The 18,762-nt window shown below is 44.9% G+C and overlaps 1 protein-coding gene across 4 annotated transcripts in view; it reads left to right on the forward strand.

Moving 5' to 3' along the window:
• The window catches only part of C4H11orf24 (chromosome 4 C11orf24 homolog), a 35,981-nt gene extending 23,963 nt beyond the window's left edge, over window positions 1–12,018 (forward strand). For all 4 annotated transcript variants that reach the window (XM_054200600.1, XM_054200601.1, XM_054200599.1 and 1 more), the window contains 3 exons: window positions 326–564; window positions 8,991–9,107; window positions 10,257–12,018. In XM_054200600.1, the coding sequence (XP_054056575.1) occupies window positions 408–564; window positions 8,991–9,107; window positions 10,257–11,338 (1,356 nt within the window). In that variant the 5' untranslated portion in view covers window positions 326–407 and the 3' untranslated portion in view covers window positions 11,339–12,018. The remainder of the gene's footprint in view (window positions 1–325; window positions 565–8,990; window positions 9,108–10,256) is intronic.
• The last annotated feature ends 6,744 nt before the right edge of the window (window positions 12,019–18,762 follow it).

Raw genomic sequence — 18,762 nt, forward strand, 5'->3', positions numbered from 1 at the left:
AGTGTGTGAAAAGGCATCATGTCTCTGCTGCCGTACACCTGTGGGCTTTGAGTGGCTTTGTACATGTGGCTTTTGACTTGAGCTGCTCACTGTTGGGGCCTGAGGGAAGAAGAACAAAGTACCCTTTATAAAGAAAGAGCCTCTCAGTGAATTTGGGAATGGTCTTTTTTCCTGCCTCTGCGTTGTTACCTGTATGTTGTGTGTAATGATGCTTGCCTGCCTTCTGTATTTCTTTTTCCCCATTCCTGCTGATAGGAGTGTGTTTAGTAGAACACTCTTTTGATATAAATTGATCTTTTTTTTTTTTCTTCTTTTTTTTTAATAGGTATATTGCAGTGGATCTGAAAGTGATATAAGAAAGAATTGGTCCCGGGAAGAGAAGCCTTCCTGCAAGGCCAACCCTGAAGATGTGGACTGCCATTGTATTCTTCCTGCTGATTTCCTTCTGTATATGTGAACACAGGTTTTCTGTCCTGAAAGGCAGAGGAGTCCACATAGTGCAAATAAACAGACTTACAACTGAAAAGCAGTGCAGGCAGGCTTGTCAAAGCCCAGGTGCTTCAGGTAAGGTTCTTGTCCCTTAGCTGGAATTCCAGCTGGGTTTTCTGTTCCTTAAAGGTCTCCTCTGCTCCCCTGACAACTATCTTTCTTCATTCCAGTTGTTTACAGGCATTTACAGTTACGGCTTCTCTGTGCAGTCCTGTGGTGCTAAAAAACTTATGACAGCTTTGGTTAAATTGAATCCAGAACAACCATTTCCCAGGGCCCTGCTAGCTTCTGTAAGAAAGAACATGCATGTGCGCTTGGTGTGCACTGGTAGCGTGCAAACGGTGTTAGGTCACTTGACTTGAAGAATGATTATTCCATGCTGCCAGATGTTTGCAAGTGAACAGTGCTGTTGTAGACAGCTGCACCGGAATGAGTGGTCTTTACTCACTGGTATTTATGTGTGTTTTTTCTGCCTTAGAAGAAACCGGTTGTATTCTGCAACCAAGCAGAGTGTTAAACAAGTCTGGGGAGATGAGAGCCTTCTGCTGTCTACCTCTGAGATGTCTTCAAAAGCATTGAACTTCTTAATGAGTCTTTCAGAGTTGTCCTTATGAAGGTCCCTATCTTATCTAGCCACATGTGAGAGATTGTAGCACTTACAAACAACTGGTGATGCTGTGGTGAAGGTGAGACCTTGGCTCAGGTGGATGAATGTCTGACACAGATTGATAGGAACATCATAAAGATGCCTTTTTTTAATGCCCTGTGGTTTCAAACCTTTATTTTAAACGTGAGACATCCCTTCATAGTGGAAGGAAAGTACCTTTATAAACTAAGCATTTTATTTAGGACATAAAATGTGAGTGGGTTTGTCTCCCAGGCACCAGAGCTGTGAAAGTTTCAGCCTCTGCTTTTTAAGTTGGTAAACCCTAGAGAGGTGACACATTCACACTGATTGTGCTGTCTTAGGGTTTGTAGCACTGCATGTTTGTCTCTTCCACTTGAGAATCTCTAAACACTGTGCACGTGTCATCTTCACCACCTGATATCTTGATCAGGGTAGAAAAGGTGCTATCAGCTGCCTCTTCCAGAGGAGGAACATAAGGAATTTAGTTATTCCATGATCAGGGCTGGGAGGTGATCTGAGGGCATGCTTTGCCCTGTTGTTGACTGACTGCAGCCACTTTTTTTAATACCCTTCACCTTTTTCTCTCCTGATGGTTTTTGCACAGAGCAAGTCCAGTTGAGTGTTAGCTTTGGGCAGAGGGGGTTGAGGCTCTAGAATTAGATGACCCATTACATCTTCAGGAAACCATGCAGAACTAAACACAAAAGCTAAACCTTTTTGGATTTTGTTCTGTATCAAACCCACTGGAGCAATTTAATTCCTATTTGTTACTTGATGGCCAGTCTGTTGCACTACCTGGTGTCAAGGGAGATGGAAAAGATACAAACTCTTGGCATAAATGTATAGCCACGTGCAGAGAGATCATCTGGAGACAAGGGCCTGAAATGTCTTTTTTTGTTTTTATTATTAGCTTTAAGTTTTAAGATTAGCTTTACTGCTCTTGTTCTCTGTTCCCACCTTTCCCAAGTATATTTATTTTTGTGCTTTCTTTCATTGCAGGCATGAGGCCTGAGACTTAGATGTCAGAATGGTTACACCTATGCAACTGTCAGTAAAGGAGCAGTGATTGTTATTTTTTAAGATATTATAGTGTTTTTAAGATATTATAGTTGCAGGCCAAGGTTGCATGGGGAGACGTCTTCATAGCTACATTGCCTGGAGAAGTGTAAAAATAACATTCCTAGCTGTTTAGGTTCTCTTCTGTAGATGTAGTTTATACCCTTGCTGATATAATATCATCAACTTAGAGAAGTAGTGCAGCTATCGCAAAAAGAATTGCTTTTGCCGGTACATTCACATCTCAGATGTGCCCTGTAGAAAAGGGAATGGTTGCTGATCTCGCTATTCCAGCATTGCCTTCGAATAGCCACACCAGAGGCCAGGCTACGTAGTTAGCAAACTAACATATCACAAAACAATTGTACCAATATGATGAGACAGTTTGACGCTTCAATTGCATGCTAACAAAAGCAGCAAAACTCTCTAGGGCTGACAGCACGGGTAGTAACTCTAACCTCTGGTTGTTGTCTAATGCGATGGGTTCAGGTCTCCAGATGGTGCTAGGTTAAGTGATTTACATGATGGGGAAAGTGCCCATCTTAGCAAAGATCTGACAATCCAGGATTCCCAGATGCCTGGTGAGCACGGTGAACCTGTGTTGGGAGGTAAGATAAGCTTGTACTCTTCCCTTTGCATCTCCAGCCATGTTCAGAGCTCTCCCAAGTTTCTTCTATGGTGACCAGTCCAGGGAACATCTTGGCCATCTGAGCAGTCTGGCTCTGAGAACAGAGCCACTGGGCTGTAATTCTGGGCTATCTTGTATGCTCTGGGGAAAATAAAGGGAAAATAGGACATGGCTGCAAGACCAAATATTCCTGCACCCTGCTTCTACAATACATCTGGCTTTTCCTTGCCTTTGGGCATCTGCAATTTCTTTCCAGTAAAAGCAGGCTTAAAAATTAAATAAACCAGTTTGGTAGGGCAGGACCTTGGCTTCTGCCTACATGGTTTCCTTTCAGAATAACTCTGAAGAACTTTTGTTATCCTTCCACTTTCTATTTTTTTCTTTCTTTTTTCTTTCATTTTCTTTTTTTTTTTTTTGTCTCCTCATTGGTAGTGAGCAAAAAGGAGCCACTGTGTGGCACATACCTTGCAGTGGACACATCAGCTGGAGCCTCAACCTGGAGTTGCATCAAAGGGGAGTACTAATGAGTCCAGCTCAACAGAGCATCTGGTCCTCCTGGGGAGCAACTGGGGAGGTTCATGAGCAGCTGGATACCATCCTGATGGCAGCAGAAACCAGGCTGCTTTAACTATGTTGACCCCATTAGTCTCTTGACCTTTATGAACTGACTGACTTAGGTAGCCAATGCAAGATGTGCCACTGGGTTTTTGTTTTCCCCTTCCCAAGAAGTGAGAAATGGCACGATTTACAGTAGTAGGTAGTCTGTGTTTCTTCACCAGCATGGCTTATTGAGTGAGGGACAGGAGATGGCATTGGGAATCGGGGCACATCCAAACAATGCTTTCATTTCTGAGGAGTGGATTGTAATTTCTTGAAGGGCTGCTGCTGTATCTCCTGCTCTGTGTGACTGTTGAAGCTTTTAATTTTATCGCTTTCTAAGTATCGTTTTTTAAAGGCTTTGAATGTTGCTTTCTTAACGTTTTACCAAAGTCAGGAAAATCCACCTTTGCTACTTTCTTTAGGGCTGTCAAACAGACTGTGGTTGTTGGTAGAGGGATTTCTCCAAGTTCATAAATCTTTCACAAGCTCTTTTAATAACTATGGTAATGTAAATGTTTTTTTATGAAAAGTTCAAGCTTTCCATAGCCTTAATCCTCAGTGAGGGCAACTCTCTTTGTAGATAAGAGCTTTAAATATAGTTGTATGTACCACATAGGCATGTTCTTTGCCCTTTCTCACACTTCTAACAAAACACAGAAATGAATTTCTCCTACCATGCACTTAAGTTCCCTTTAATCCTCTGATGGGTGGTCAGTTGGGGACAGATCTGCTTCATCCCAGACTGAGCACTGTGTTATCTTCTATGGTTTTTTTTGTTACAGCACATGTTCCAGAAATTAATTGCATGCTACTGTGATATTACATAAAATAATAGCATAATTTAGGCAGGAAAGGACCTTTTGAAGGTCTCTGGTCCGAACCCAACTTAGATGTGCCTGTTCAAGACCTGATGGAGAGTGTATCTTCTCTGGCCCCCAGCCTAGTGTTTGAGTGCCCTTGTGGTAGAGGCTAATTTTTTCCCTTGATGTTGAAATTTCCTGTAAATCATCTTCTTCAGCCCCTCAGACATCTAGTAGCCTCTCTGGGACTTGCTCCAGTATGTCAATACCCGTATTGTATGCTAGGAAGCCCAAAACCGGGTGCAGTGTTTGAGATGTCTCGTCAGCACTAGTTTGAGGAGGTCCATTCCTTCCCTCGAAGCTTGGTTACATGTATGTAGACATGCCCAGAAAGAAGTTACTGAGTTTGAAGGGATGCCAAGAGAGAGTTCCTACTGTGGGTTTCTATTCAGCTTGTGTTGGGGTTTGACTTAGTAACTAAGAGAATTTCTGTGATGGCTCCCATGGCTAATGGTATCATTGTTCAGTCAATGAAGAATAAATTTTTGTAACTCTAAGCACTCAGATGAGAGCTGTCTCCCATCTGTGATGAGATGGATGTCTTCTCTTTGGTTTCGTCTCACTTTTTTCCTTTTTTTTTCCTTTTTTTCCTTTTCTTTTCTTTTTTCTTTTTTCTTTTTTTTTTTTCCCTCATTAAGACATCTATATGAATGGTGGCATTTAGATGGGTCCAAACTGTAGTGCACTCTCTTTGTCTGTGACAGGGTGAGTGAATTGCTGCTGTTAGGAGATGTTGGTACCGGAAGACAAGCAGGTAGGTAGGGTGTAGCTGCTGTATTGATTTTGTTGGCTTTACAGTTACTTTCACTAATCATAGAATGGTTTAGTTTGGAAGGGACCTTAAAGATCATCTAGTTCCAACCCCCCTGCCTTGGGCAGGGACACCTCCCGCTAGACCAGGTTGCTCAAAGCCCCATCCAGCCTGGTCTTGAACACCTCCAGGGACGGGGCATCCTCATCTTCTCTCGGCAACCTGTTCCAGTGCCTCACCACCCTCATAGTGAAAGATTTCTTCCTGATATCTAATCTAATTCTAAACTCTTCCAGTTTGAAGCCATTACCTCTTGTCCTATCACTACACGCCCCTGTATAAAGTCCCTTTCTGGCTTTCATGTAGGCCTCCTTTAAGTAATCGAAGGCTGCTATAAGGTCTCCCCTCTCCAGGCTGAACAACCCCAACTCTCTCAGCCTGTCTTCATAGGAGAGGTGCTCCAGCCCTCTGATCGTCTTTGTGGCCCTCGTCTAGACTTGCTCCAACAGGTCCATGTCTGTCTTATGTTAGGTACCCTAGAGCTGGACGCCATACTCCAGGTGGGAGTAGAGGGGGAGAATCACTTCCCTTGACCTACTATCCATGTTTTTTTTTTTTTGATGTAGCCCAGGATATGGTTGGCCTTCTGGGCTGCAAGTGCACATTGCTGGGTCACGTTGAGCTTCTCATCCAACAACACTCCCAAGTCCTTCTCCTCAGGGCTGCTCTCAAGCTATTCTCTGCCCAGCCTATATTTGTGCTTGGGATTGCCTTGACCCAGGTGCAGGACCTTGCACTTGGTTGAACTTCATGAGGTTGGCATGGGCCCACCTCTCAAGCCTGTCCAGGTCCGTCTGAATGGCAGCCCTTCCCTCCAGTGTGTCAGCTGTACCACACAGCTTGGTGTTGTTGGCAAACTTGCTGAGGGTGCACTCAATCCTACCATCCATGTTGCCAACAAAGATGTTAAACAGCACCAGTCCCAGTACTGACCCCTGAGGAATGCTACTTGTCACTGGTTTCCGCTTGGACATCAAGCCATTGACAACAACCCTTTGAGTGCAGCCATTCAGCCAGTTCCTTATCCACTGAGTGGTCCGTCCATCAAGTCCATGTCTTGCCAATTTAGAGACAAGGATGTTGTGCAGAACGTCAAATGCTTTGCACAAATCCAGGTAGATGGTGTCTGTTGCTCTCCCCTTATCCACCGTGCTGTAACCCTGCCATAGAAGGGAAACAAATTTTTCAGGTGTGACTTGCCCTTGGTGAAGCCATGTTGGCTGTCACCAGTCACCTCCTTATTTTCCAGGTACCTTAACAGAGTTTCCAGGAGGACCTGCTCCATGATTTTGCCAGGCACAGAGGTGAGACTGGCTGGCCTGTAGTTCCTCATGTCTTCCTTTTTTTCCTTTTTGAAAATGGGGGTTATGTTTCCCCTTTTCCAGTCGGTGGGAACTTCACCAGACAGCCACAACTTATTAAATATGGCAGAAAGTGGCTTAGCAACTTCATCTGCCAGTTCCCTCAGGACCTGAGGATGGGTTTTTATCAGGTCCCATGGACTTGTGCACCTTCAGGTTCCTTAGATGGTCTCACACTTGATCTTCTACAGCGGGCAGTTCTTCATTTTCACAGCCCCTGCCTTTTATCTTCTGTGACTTGGGTGGTGTGGTTAGAGCCTTTGCTGGTGAAGACTGAGGGCAAAAATGTCATTGAATACCTCAGCCTTCTTCATATCCTGGGTGACCGGATCCCCCGTTTTCTTCCAGAGAGGGCCTACATCTTCTCTAGTCTTCCTTTTATTGCTGACACATTTCCAGAAGTTGTTCTTATTGCCTTTGATGTCCCTGGCCAGATTTAATTCCATCAGGGCTTTAGCTTGCCTAACCTGGTCCCTGGCTGTTTAGACAGCTTCTCTGTATTCCTCCCAGGCTACCAGTCCTTGCTTCCACCCTCTGTAGGTCTCCCTCTTGCTTTTGAGTGTGTCCAGGAGCTCCTTGTTCATCCATGCAGGCCCCCTGGCTTTTTTGCCTGACTTGGAGGAGGTGATCCTTGAATACTAACGAGCTTTCTTGGGTCCCTTTCCACTCCAGTGCCTTATCCCATGGAACTCTACGAAGCAGATCCCTCAAGAGGCCCAAGTCTGCTCTCCTGAAGTCCAGGGTAGTGGGCTTGCTGTGCACCGTCCTCGCTGCTCTAAGGATCTTGAACTCTACCATTTCATGATTACTGCAGCCTTGAGCTTTACATTCCCCACTAGCACCTCCTTGTTGGTAAGGACAAGATCCAGCATGGCTCCTCTACCACAAGGAGATGGAAGTTGTCATTGACACATTCCAAGAACTTCCTGGATTGCTTGTGCCCTGCTGTGTTATCCCTCTAATAGATATTGGGGTGGTTGAAGTCCCCCATGAGGACCAGGGCCTGCACACCTGATGTCTGTTTTAGAGGGCATCATCCATCATCCTGGTCAGATGGCCTGTAGCAGACCCCCACTGTAACATCACCCTCCCCTGCATTCCCTTGAATCCTGACCCATAAGCTCTTGGTCAGCTCTTCATCCATCCCCAGGTGGAGCTCCATGTACTCCAACTGGTCATTGATACAGAGAGCAACAACCCCCCCCTCCTCATCTCTCCTGCCTGTCCTTCCTAAAGAGCCTGTATCCTTCCATTCCAACACTCCAGTCACAGGAGGCATCCCACCATGTCTTTGTGATGCCAATGAGATCATAGCCCTGCAAGCGTGTGCACGTCTCTAACTCCTCTTGTTCCCCGTGCTATATGCGTTTTCATAGAGGCATTTAAACTGGGTCTGAGTTGAAGCTGACTTGTGGGCTGGAGTAGCCACAATTCCTTTGTGGTACTCTCCAGATGGCCTTCCTTTTGAGGTGTTTTCCCCATTGGCTCCTATTGCCTCAGGAGCCCCTGGCTCGTCTCCATAAGACTTGGAGTGTGCTGCAGGGTACCCAGCACATATTGGAGCAACAGGTTGAGGGCCCTTGCTAACACCCCATCCCTCTAACTTTGGTGTGTTGTCCCTTGGCTTGTCACAGGCAAGCCTGATAATACCACCCTCCCTCATCAAGTCTAATTTAAAGCTCAGTCAATGCGCCCTGCTAGCTCATGAGCAAAGACCCTCTTCCCCTTTGAGAAAGATGAACCTCATCCAATGGGAGGGTAGCTTGGTGCTGTGTAGGCCATCCCATTGTCAAAAAACGTAAAAGTGTGGTGGTGACACCAGCCACAGAGACAGGTGTTAACAGACTGACTGCATCTGTTTCTTGCAGTGTCACTGCCTGCAATTGGAAGGAGAGAAGAAAAGATAACCCGCGCCCCAGATTCCCTTACTAACTGTCCCAAGGCCCTGAAGTCTCTTTTATGACCCTTGGGCTATGTGTTGCTACTTCGTCGCCACCCACGTGGAAGAGCAGCAGTGCATAATAGTCTGAGGGCCGTACCAGGCTGGGAAGTTTCCTAGTGATGTCACGAGCCCGAGCCCCAGGGAGGCAGCAGGCTTCCCTAAGAAGAGAGTCTGCCTGCCATATTGGACCCTCTGTTCCCCTCAGAAGGGTGTTGCCTATATCTATAACCTGTCTCTTCTTCCTTGTGGAGGTGGTTTTTATACAGAGGGTTAGGTCTTTCTGGTCCTGGTAACTCCTCTGGTGTAGCTGGACCATCATCCACATCATCCATTGGCTGGCCTGCCTCATCCAGAGCCTCTTACCTGTTGTATGGAGGCATGTGGGTAGGTGAGGTGGGCAAGGAAGGGGGTTCGCTTGCTGCCCCTAGCACAGACTTGCCTCCATTCACAGCTCTCCATTGGGCTACCACTAGGGCTGAGTCAGGATCCTTTAAGGCCAGACCTTCCAGCTATCTTGCTGTCTTTTTTTTTTTTTTTTTAATTCTTTATTTATAGCCATGAAGCAGTGTGTTCAGTATACTGTGTGTAGCGACCCATTTTCTCTGCTGTTTTCAGGTAACCATCGCTGTAATTGGTCTGTGCCCTATCAGAATCACTGCATCCTTTTGTGGTGTCACCAGCTGAGCGTGTGCCAGAATGTTGGAGAGGAAGATATCAAAGATCTGCTTGGAGGTAACGCCATACGTGAGACTCTTGCTAAATACAGGATCGTGGTCCTTTTGCCTTAAATGCCTACTTGTAGACCTTGACTGGCTTTTAGTTGAAGGAGGTGGGTTGTGAAATGCCTGTGGGATGATTCTGTAGGTAGTCAGTTCACTGGAAAAACTGTTTTACTAGCTTCTGAAGGGCTCTGGCATTTACATGTGCATGATGGGTCTTTGAGTAACAGTTTGTCTCCATGTTGAAGGCATCATTCATTCAAGCCATTTGCACTCCACACGCTATCCTTCAGAAAATAAAGACATAACAGTTGTATTTATATTTTTTTAAGAGAAAAGAAAATGTCTTGGCATTGTTTTTTTCTGAGATTGCCAGGATTTTGTGCCAGAGGCAGCAGGCTGCTTCTATAATCAGAGCAGCCTTAGCAGTAATTGCTCATGGTGACTTCCCAGTGCCAGGGTCTTCAATTTCAATTAAGTCACACAATAACAAAATGGAGCTTGTTGGTAATGGGGGAATCAATCTTATAAATTATGTTTCAAGAGTTCACTGTACCCAAGTTTAAAAAAAGGAAAGTTTGTTCATGGTTCTTTTGAGTTGGCATACGTTTCTCTGCAACGTAGCAACCAGACTTTTGATAAGCAGATGGGATTTATGTCACTGTAAATCTAGATCGCTAGTTGTGAAGGAAATTCTTCTGAAGTATGAAGGTTAAAGTGGAAATTTCCACTCAGTTTTGAGAAATTAAAATTATGAATCTAAGCATGAAGGCTTTGTCACTGCTGCGTAAAGCATGAGTTGTCTTCTCAGGAGCTGGCATTCACAACGCTGCTCCTGTTGATAATGTGCTTCTGCCCTGTAGCTCTGTACTTCGTTACCCCCCCTTTTGTGGAATTAATTCCCTGGTTGAGAAAGTGCCAGAGGTCTGTGGCAAAAAAACCAAACAACAACAAAAAAACCCCCACCCAAACCCCAAAGGGATTATGTGCAATAAAGGCAGGGGTCTGAATTTTCATGTTCTTATTGACTTCAGGACTGATTTATTCCGCTTGTGATATGTGTACGGAATACGTGTTCTGGTTTGCATGTTGTGAGTATGAGATCAGATTTGAGCTCGACAGTTTTATTCATATGAAATTCATTGGTTTTGTCTTTTTGAAGAAATTGTCAGAAGGAAAAGGGAAACAGTCCTGTTTCACCACCAAGGCTATCCACAGAAAAAGGAGAGGATGGTGAATGCACGGGTTGACCGACACAACATGGAAAACCTGTTTTCCTCAACTGCTCGGACTCACAAGATTCACTTCAGGCACTTGCTTGAGTACAAGAGTGAAGATGTAACAACAAATGCAACCACTGAGACGACCACCACTGCAATGACTGCCACTGAGACGACCATCACTGCGACGACCACCACTGCAACGACTGCCACTGGGATGGTCACCACTGCCACAGCTGTAACAACAAACGTTACAAATGCAACTGTCCTCACTACAGCTTACAAAACAACTGCCAATGGCTCAAATGCCCCTGGACGTTCTCGTCTCCTTGATGAAGCCATGTCATCCAATGCCTCTGCTCCTACTTATGGTAACATCTCTGTTTCCGCGTCTAGCCCTGTCACCAAGCTTGTGACCACCACTGAAAAATCAGGAAATAATAGCGCTGTCTCAGTGTTGTCCCTCTCTTCTTCTGCTCCCCTCACTCTCATTTCTGAAGCAAATACTCAAATGCGTCAAACAGAGCGGTTTAACCCAGACACCACCACCAGCAGCCCTCCTCGCTCTAGTAGCCCCACCACTATTGGAGCTGGCCAGAAGACACTGAACACATCATTGACCACCCTCATCCCACAGGATGCAGGAACGTCTTCCACTGCTTCCACTCGTGCCATGGTTTTAACTACTGCTTCTACAGCAGTAACTACGGCTGCGCATCGGATAAAGTCAACGCCTCACGCTTTTTCAACAACCACAGCTCCAGCAGATGCACCCAAAACAACAGCTTCGGGCCTTGCAGAAACTCGGGACAGGGATAATGAGTATCTTCTCATTGCTGCCGAGCCCCTGACTCAGTACTTGGTGGATAAGAGTTCGCTTCTTGCAGTTCTTCTGGTTGGTACGTTTTTTTTCATAACTGTTATAGTTCTTTTCCTTATGCAGGCCTACGAGAGCTACAAGAAGAAGGACTATACACAAGTGGATTACCTTATCAATGGAATGTATGTGGACTCGGAGATATGAAAGGGTGGGGAAAAAAAAGTGGGCAGAGAGATGGAAAGGAGACTGACAGCCTGCCTGACTTGTTTTTGGGTTTGGTTTTTTTTCCTATTTGCCTATAACACAAATTGAAAGTGCTTCCAAATTTACTTCTGGTGCAATTGAGGAGAAATGCCATGTACTGTATTATGAAAAAATATATATATTTTTTATTCAGCTGTGCAGCAGGTTGCTGTAAAAAAAAAAAAGAAAGTATAATTTTTAAACTTCCATAATGCACGATAGCTTTTGCCATTATTTTTCATTGCAAAAAAACCTAACAAGAAGTAAGCCATCATGCTCGGAAAATGCTGTGGCGCTTTTTCAACTGTTTACAGCGCAAGTTCCTTGTGTTTCATTTGTTTCACATGTGCTCCTCTGAAAAGAGAGCAAAGGATGCTCTCACCTTTTGCAAAGTGCTCTGAATTCGCCGGATGAGAAGCGCGGGGAATTGCTGCAACAGGGAACTTCTGATCCAATGTGTGTCATGTTTCAGTATGCTTCTTGCTTGTAAGGAGGTCTGTTTACAAGGCATTGTAAGCTCTGTTTACTGCTAACCCAAGATATCTTTTCACCGTGGAGCAGATGGTTTAAGAGCCTCTGCACTTAAATGATCTTATTTTTGTATTCACTTAATAAAAGGGCCCTGGAAGGGCATATCTTGTTGCATTTCTCTTCATTCCTGTCCCTGCCGGTTCAGAAGCAGGCAAGTGGGCTTCTGGGGCTTAAGCAAATTAGCTCTATTTCAATATTCCAAGTGTGGGGGCTTTGAAGACCTCACTGGAAGTATGGACATATCTCAGAAGATGCTGATCATCTTCCAGGTTACTGCTTCTGTAATTTCGGAGCGGTACGCTGCCAATCTCCCAGGTATGCAGACCCATTTACTACTTATTTTCTTTCACGCGTAGAGCCTCAGGCTCTGTTTTGGTTTTTGTTTTGCATTTAGGACCAGCTCAGAGTTGCCGTTAATTTGGAAACCTCGTTGCACATGCAGTTGTAGCTCACCTCCTAAGATCTGCAGCTGGGAGAGTGAGTAGAAAACACTTGGTTTTCAGCAAGTATTCTTCAGTGATTAATGCATCTTATTTGAATGACACCTACATACCAATAGCAAAATGCTGGATCAAGGTGCATTGTATTTTTTTTTCCTAAGCAGATCAATAGCTTGTCTCTCACTTTGAATTAGCTGGCTCTTCTTTAATCCTGCTTACATGTAATCTTGAGGCTGATAATAGTCAAACTTCAGAATCCGAGTTGCTGGGCTTTGCTTTGGGTTTTTTTTTTTATCCAAATTCTTCAACTGTTTAGAATTTGGAGGGCGTCTTTACCCTGGAAGAGGCTACTTTGTAGACTTCTTGTTCATCATCAAGCTGAAAGCGCTATGAAAACAGCCGCAAATAGCAGAGGCAGCAGCAGAGGCAAGGGGTCATTTGAAAGAAATGGATGGGAGGTAGTTTCCTGAATCTTACACAATACAAATTTTGAGAGCAAAATTTCAGCAAGCACGTTGAGAGATTGCTTTGGAAGCGAGGTGACTTGGTTGTCAGTGTCAGATTGCATTCTGCAGTGCTTGCACATGGACCACATCTGCATGCCAGTGAAGAGCATCTCTCAGGGTAGAAGGATAGCGTAGTTTTGGGATTCTCCCTCTTCAGATGGCTTGAAGTTTAAGCCACAAAATTCACATGACATTTCCTGGAGGGGAAAAAAAAGTTCGAGGAGCTGAATTTTATTGTATTTTAAGGTTATTTTTTCACTGGTTTCCCCTCGTCAGAAGGGAACTGAACCCTGATTCCTGCCATCTTCCAGAAGCTGCCCACATGGAGTTATCTATGCAACAAGGTGCTGCGAGCATCCCTCGGCGTAGCTGTGGAGTTGCACCCCGTTGAGGTGCTTGGTACCGTTCGCCTCTCAGGGACAACTGTTCTGAGCTGTTGGCAGATGCTGCTCTACAACCACTAAGTCCAGAGACTTATCTTTACATAGGAATCTCAGGTTTCACCTTAATTGCATGACTTAAGCAGGTGAGTCACTAACCACAGCCCTAAGCGTGTGGTCTTTCAGCTCTACTCCAGATACTGAGATAAGAGCTGTCTCCTGGACTCACTGCTGTCTCCCAAGTAAGGAGATGGGTGTTACCTCAGATTCAGCTCACTACTTTTTCTCCTCATTTAGGCATCTCAGGTAAATGCTTACATTTCGATAAGGTGAATCCAGGCAACAGTGCTCTTCTTTGTAACTTATCCATGTCTGCATAAGTGAACTCCTGCCCGTAGGACGTGTCTTCCTGCATAAAGGGTCAGTGTTGCAGCTGTTCCGGTAGTGCTCTGCAGGTTTTTTGTTTGTATGTTGTTTTTTGTTTGGTTGGCTTTTTACGTTGCTTGAGCCATTTCCACAAAGGCAAACTATGATCGTCAGACTTGTAATTGCTTATCCTGGAAACAGGGAATTCTTTGGATGAACTTTGCACTAACTGTGGCCTTTTTCCTTTTGGTCTCCATGGATCTCTTCATAGACCCAAAGCTGGACAGCAGGTTCTGTGGAGTGGAAGCTTCTGAAGTTGCATTGGTTTTTACTCTCTTCTGTGAAGATATATTAGACTCCTCTACCGATTTCTTGGAGGGAGTAGGAAGGGAAGTAAGAGAAAGGGGGCATTACTTAAACAAAACTCTAAAAGAGTTTTCTTTTCTAAAAACAGATACTTTCTAAGATTGGTTTATTAAAAACAAATACAACCCTTCGGGGATAATTTAAATGGCTATGATATAATTACAGGAGTTGGAATTGGGTTACAACTCTATTTACAAGAGTCTTAGGGAGTTTCTCATGGATACAGTGAGAATATTACAACTACATCATGGCTAAGAGAAACTACCACCATAAAAATCTTTGTGGCTTCTTAACAGGTTCTTACAGGAAGGCGAGTATTCATCAGAAGCTTGTTGCAGTTCCCACAGCCCTGGTGTGTTTACATCCAGGTCTCCTCTTCAGGTACTGGCACAGCCTGTCTTTTTTCTTCTTGAGTTACTGCACTTCCAGCTGTGAATTACTTTCTCAGCAGAAACTGAGCTTTTTAGTGTAAGGTTGAGCACCAGAGCGAGTCTTGCCTCAGTGCATTTCTGCACACGAGGCAGAGACCTTCATGCTTACCATAGAATCACAGAATGGTTTGGGTCTGAAGGGACCTTTAAAGGTTGTCTAGTCCAACCCCCCTGCAAAGAGCAGGGACATCTTCAACTACATCAGGTTGCTCAGAGCCCCATCCAACCTGACCTTGAATGTTTCCAGGGATGGGGCATCTACCACCTCTCTGGGCAACCTCTTCCAGTGGTTCAGCATCCTCAGCATTAAAAAAAAATTCTTCCTTGTCTAGTCTGGATCTACCCTCTTTTAGTTCAAAACCATTACCTCTTCTGTTGCAATGGCACTCAAAGTGCAGTGCCAGCTGCAGAAACGTCAAGTAGGTTTTTCTTTGCACCCCAATGGTTTTGTCTCATACTAGCTCAGTTTGGGCATTAAAAAATAAATATACTGAGCTGGAGCCTGGCCTCTGAAAGTCAAGGTGTGTTTTCTGGCTTGCACATTGAAACCTAATTGTAAAGATTTGGCAGCTTTGCTGGTTCTGTTTTGCATCTAGCTACTTGTGAGCATTGAAGGAGGGCAGTGGGACTGTGGAAAATGGATTGCGCATGCAGTCCTCTAAAGGGCTCCTCTGTAGTGGTGGCTTGATGTGCAAATCTGAAGCAATTAGGATTTCTTCCCTTCTGGCTCTTTTTGTGTTGAAGGTCACCAGCAGCAAACACACTTGGCTGTTTCTACCTCCGACCCATTGTTCCTGTTTGGGCTACAGCCAGCCTCCTGCAATCAATGGCTTTGCTTTTTTTTTTTTTTTTTTTTTTTGCTTTTGAGGCCTCAAATGGAGGCAAATCCATTCCATTTCATGGTGTAGTGCTGCAATAGTTAATAGTGAGTACCTTAGGTGGGGAAATGCAACACCTTTGAAAGTTTGCTTGCAGCACTCACAATGTAACAATAGACGGGGTCCTACCAAGTTATCTAGAAGACATCTGCCAAGGGGCTGCCAAAAACAACATTCCGCTGCTGTGAAGCATAGCATATCTGACGCACATTGGGTTTCAACCTGTTGCATGGCCTCTTTCTCAATAAAACACAGGAACATCCTGGAATTAAACTTAGATTAGATTAATTCTAAATGCCACCTCCCTCTTATTTAATTGCCTGTCTTAGAAGTATGTTGTTCTAGACAGCAGAGAAGAAAGGGAATAATGGAATGTTAGAATATTTAAAGGAATAATAGGAATGGAGAACTTTTTTACTGCCAATTTGTTTGCAATATGCCATGTGGTGTCCGGAGAATTGTGGAGCATATACAGAAGTCTTAAGCGTGACCTTTAAAACAGCAAATGCATGTAGTCGGAAAACACCCAGGGAGCTCTGAAAGCAGAGGTATCGTGGAGATGGTTTCTCTAGATTTGTCCAGTGGCTGCTCATTTCTGGCATCAAAAAAGGAAACCTGAGCCCTGCCCTGCTGAAGCATTTCTAAGGGCATTTTCCACTGTGGGTTCTCTGGTATGTAGTAAAGGCAAGTTCATATTGCAGCATCTCCCTGACCAGGGCAACTCTAGTTGTCTCCTTTCCACGGCCTCTAAGTCTCATAAAACTTAATTACCTTTGTTGCGCTTGGCTGAAGTTGGCCCATGGGTTCAAAAGCAAATGCTTTCATCTTGCACAAAGTATGGGCTCGTAAGGTTGTGCTTTTCTCAAACAAACCAGGATAAACAACAGCGAAGCCTTAGAGCTGTAATGATTCCTATCTGCTAGAAGGCCTACGTAGTTCAGGGTTAGGAGTCTGCTTTGACTTTTTGGTCTTGCTGGGTAGCTAGTTATTGTGGGCGAAGCTGGTCTTTGCTCTACAGCATTTTGGGTCGTCTTCCTTGTAATTTCATGTCCTTGGACCTTCTCTTTCTGTGCTGCTGCTGCTAGGCTGGGTAACGTATTTAGAGCAGTCCTGCCTTGGCTGAGAGATGCCAGCAGGTTGTGCTGCGGGGCAGCTCTTCTGGAGCTTGTCTGTTCATCCTCCCTCTGGCAGGGAAACCCCAAAGGGTCTGAGAAAAAAAAGTCTCTGCCTGATCTGGGGCTTCCTGGTTAGCCCTGGGTGATATTCAACTTGTGCCTTGGCTGGAGTTATGTTTGAATTACGAAGTATGTTTGAAGGAGAGGTCCTTTCCTAGCATGCAGAACTTGCCCAACATCCTGCCAGTCCCAATTAAAAAGCCTAAAGCTGTTTGGACGGGATTGTACAATCTGTTTGAAAAAGCAAACAAATAACTTGTCTTCATGAAAAGTGCCTATATATTTTAACCCCTTCAAGCTGGGACAGGTGAAACCAATTACACTGGTTTGAGGGTCGTAGACTTATCCAAGTGGTTCCTGTTCTTTACTGTGTGCAGATGAAATTGTAGAGCACAACCTTGTGAGCTGTTAAATCTTCCCGCATAACTCTTATAACAGTAAAGAATGGAGAAGAGAGGAGGAGGGATTTATTCAGCTTGAAAATGCTCACATTTAGAAGTGACTATTCATGGCTAGTTTAAAAAAAAAAAAAGGTAAAAAGCAAAGTCAAGATTTAACCAAATTCTAGAGTTAAATTAATCATAAACTCTGCTCTAAGGTCCTGAAATTTCAGCCACTGCTGCAGATTAGAAGGTGAGAATTTTCAAAGTCTCTACGCAGGGACATAAAATCGCAGAGTTATGTGAGAACCACAAAGATGATCGGAGGGCTGGAGCACCTCTGCTATGAGGACAGGCTGAGAGTGTTGGGGTTGTTCAGCCTGGAGAAGAGAAGGCTCCGGGGAGACCTTATAGCAGCCTTCCAGTACCTGAAGGGGGCCTACAGGAAAGATGGGGAGGGACTCTTTATCAGGAAGTGTAATGATAGGACGCAGGGTAACGGCCTCAAACTGCAAGAGGGTAGATTTAGATGAGATATCAGGAAGAAATTCTTTACTGTGAGTGTGGTGAGGCACTGGAACAGGTTGCCCAGGGAAGTTGTGGCTGCCCCATCCCTGGAAGTGTTCAAGGCCAGGCTGGATGGGGCTTTGAGCAACATGGTCTAGTGGGAGGTGTCCCTGTCCATGGCAGGGGGGTTGGAACTAGATGATCTTTAAGGTCACTTCTAATCTGAACCATTCTGTGTGATTTCTCACATGTGGCCCACCCCACCCCCCCACCCAGCCCCGTGCTGTAGGCGTGTTTCTGAGCAACTTTGCTCATCCTTGGCCAATGTAGCTAAGCTGAAGTTAGCAGCTGAACGATGATTCATGTAAGCTGTACCATGGGGCAGAAGTTCCCCATGCTCTTTGGAAACTGAAATAACCTTTTACCTGCCAGCTGGTCCTGCACCCCCATGGCATCAGGCAATAACAAGAATATCCTTGGTATGGTACCTTGTGTGATCCAGGTGTTGCCAGCAAGCAGATAAGCCTGTAAAGTGCCAGAAAGGAGTTTGCTCAGGGAGGAAGCTTTGCTGATGTCAGTGCACAGGGCAGTATTGTTGGAGAGCAGCTGAAATCCTTGCTGATGACTTTAATCAGAACTAGGTAAAGCCTATTATGTAGGTGTCCTGGTTTCAGCTGGGATAGAGTTAATTTTCTTTCTAGTGGCTGCTGTGTTTCAGATTTGGTGTGAAAGGAACATTGATAATGCATATTGTTTTAGTTGTTGCCAGGTGACGTTTATATTAGTCAAGGACTTCTTTTAGCTTCCCATAGAAGCTGAGAGGGAGCGTAGACAGAACAAGCTGGCCAATGGAACAGTCCGTATCACAGATGTCATGCTCAGTATATAAAGGGGATTTGGCCAGGCGGGCAGGGATCTGCAATCACTAAAAAGAAAAAGCCGCACACACAAGCAACACACACACACAAAAAAACCCCAAGGAATTTATTCACTACTTCCCTGGCAGGTAGGTGTTCAGCCATCTCCAGGAAAGCAGAGCTCCATCACATGTAATGGTTACTTGGGAAGGCAAACGCCATAACTCCAAACATCCTCCCCCTTCCTCCTTCTTCCCCCAGCTTTATATGTTGAGCATAACATCATATGGTTTGGAATATTCCTTTGGTGAGTTGGCGTCAGCTATCTCGGCTGTGTCTCCTCCCAAATTCTTGTGCAGTCCCAGCCTACTCGCTGGCAGGGTGGTGTGAGGAGCAGAAGAGGCCTTGAGAGCTAAGCAACGACTAAAAACACCAATGCACTATCAACACTATTCTCATCCCAAATCCAAAACACAGCACTACACCAGCTGCCAGCAAGAAATTCAACCCCATCCCAGCTGAAACCATGACAGTAGGTATGTGCTAATACAGCTATTCGAGGTGCATG

This window comes from Rissa tridactyla, chromosome 4, assembly GCF_028500815.1.
Source record: "Rissa tridactyla isolate bRisTri1 chromosome 4, bRisTri1.patW.cur.20221130, whole genome shotgun sequence".
Lineage (NCBI taxonomy): Eukaryota > Metazoa > Chordata > Aves > Charadriiformes > Laridae > Rissa > Rissa tridactyla.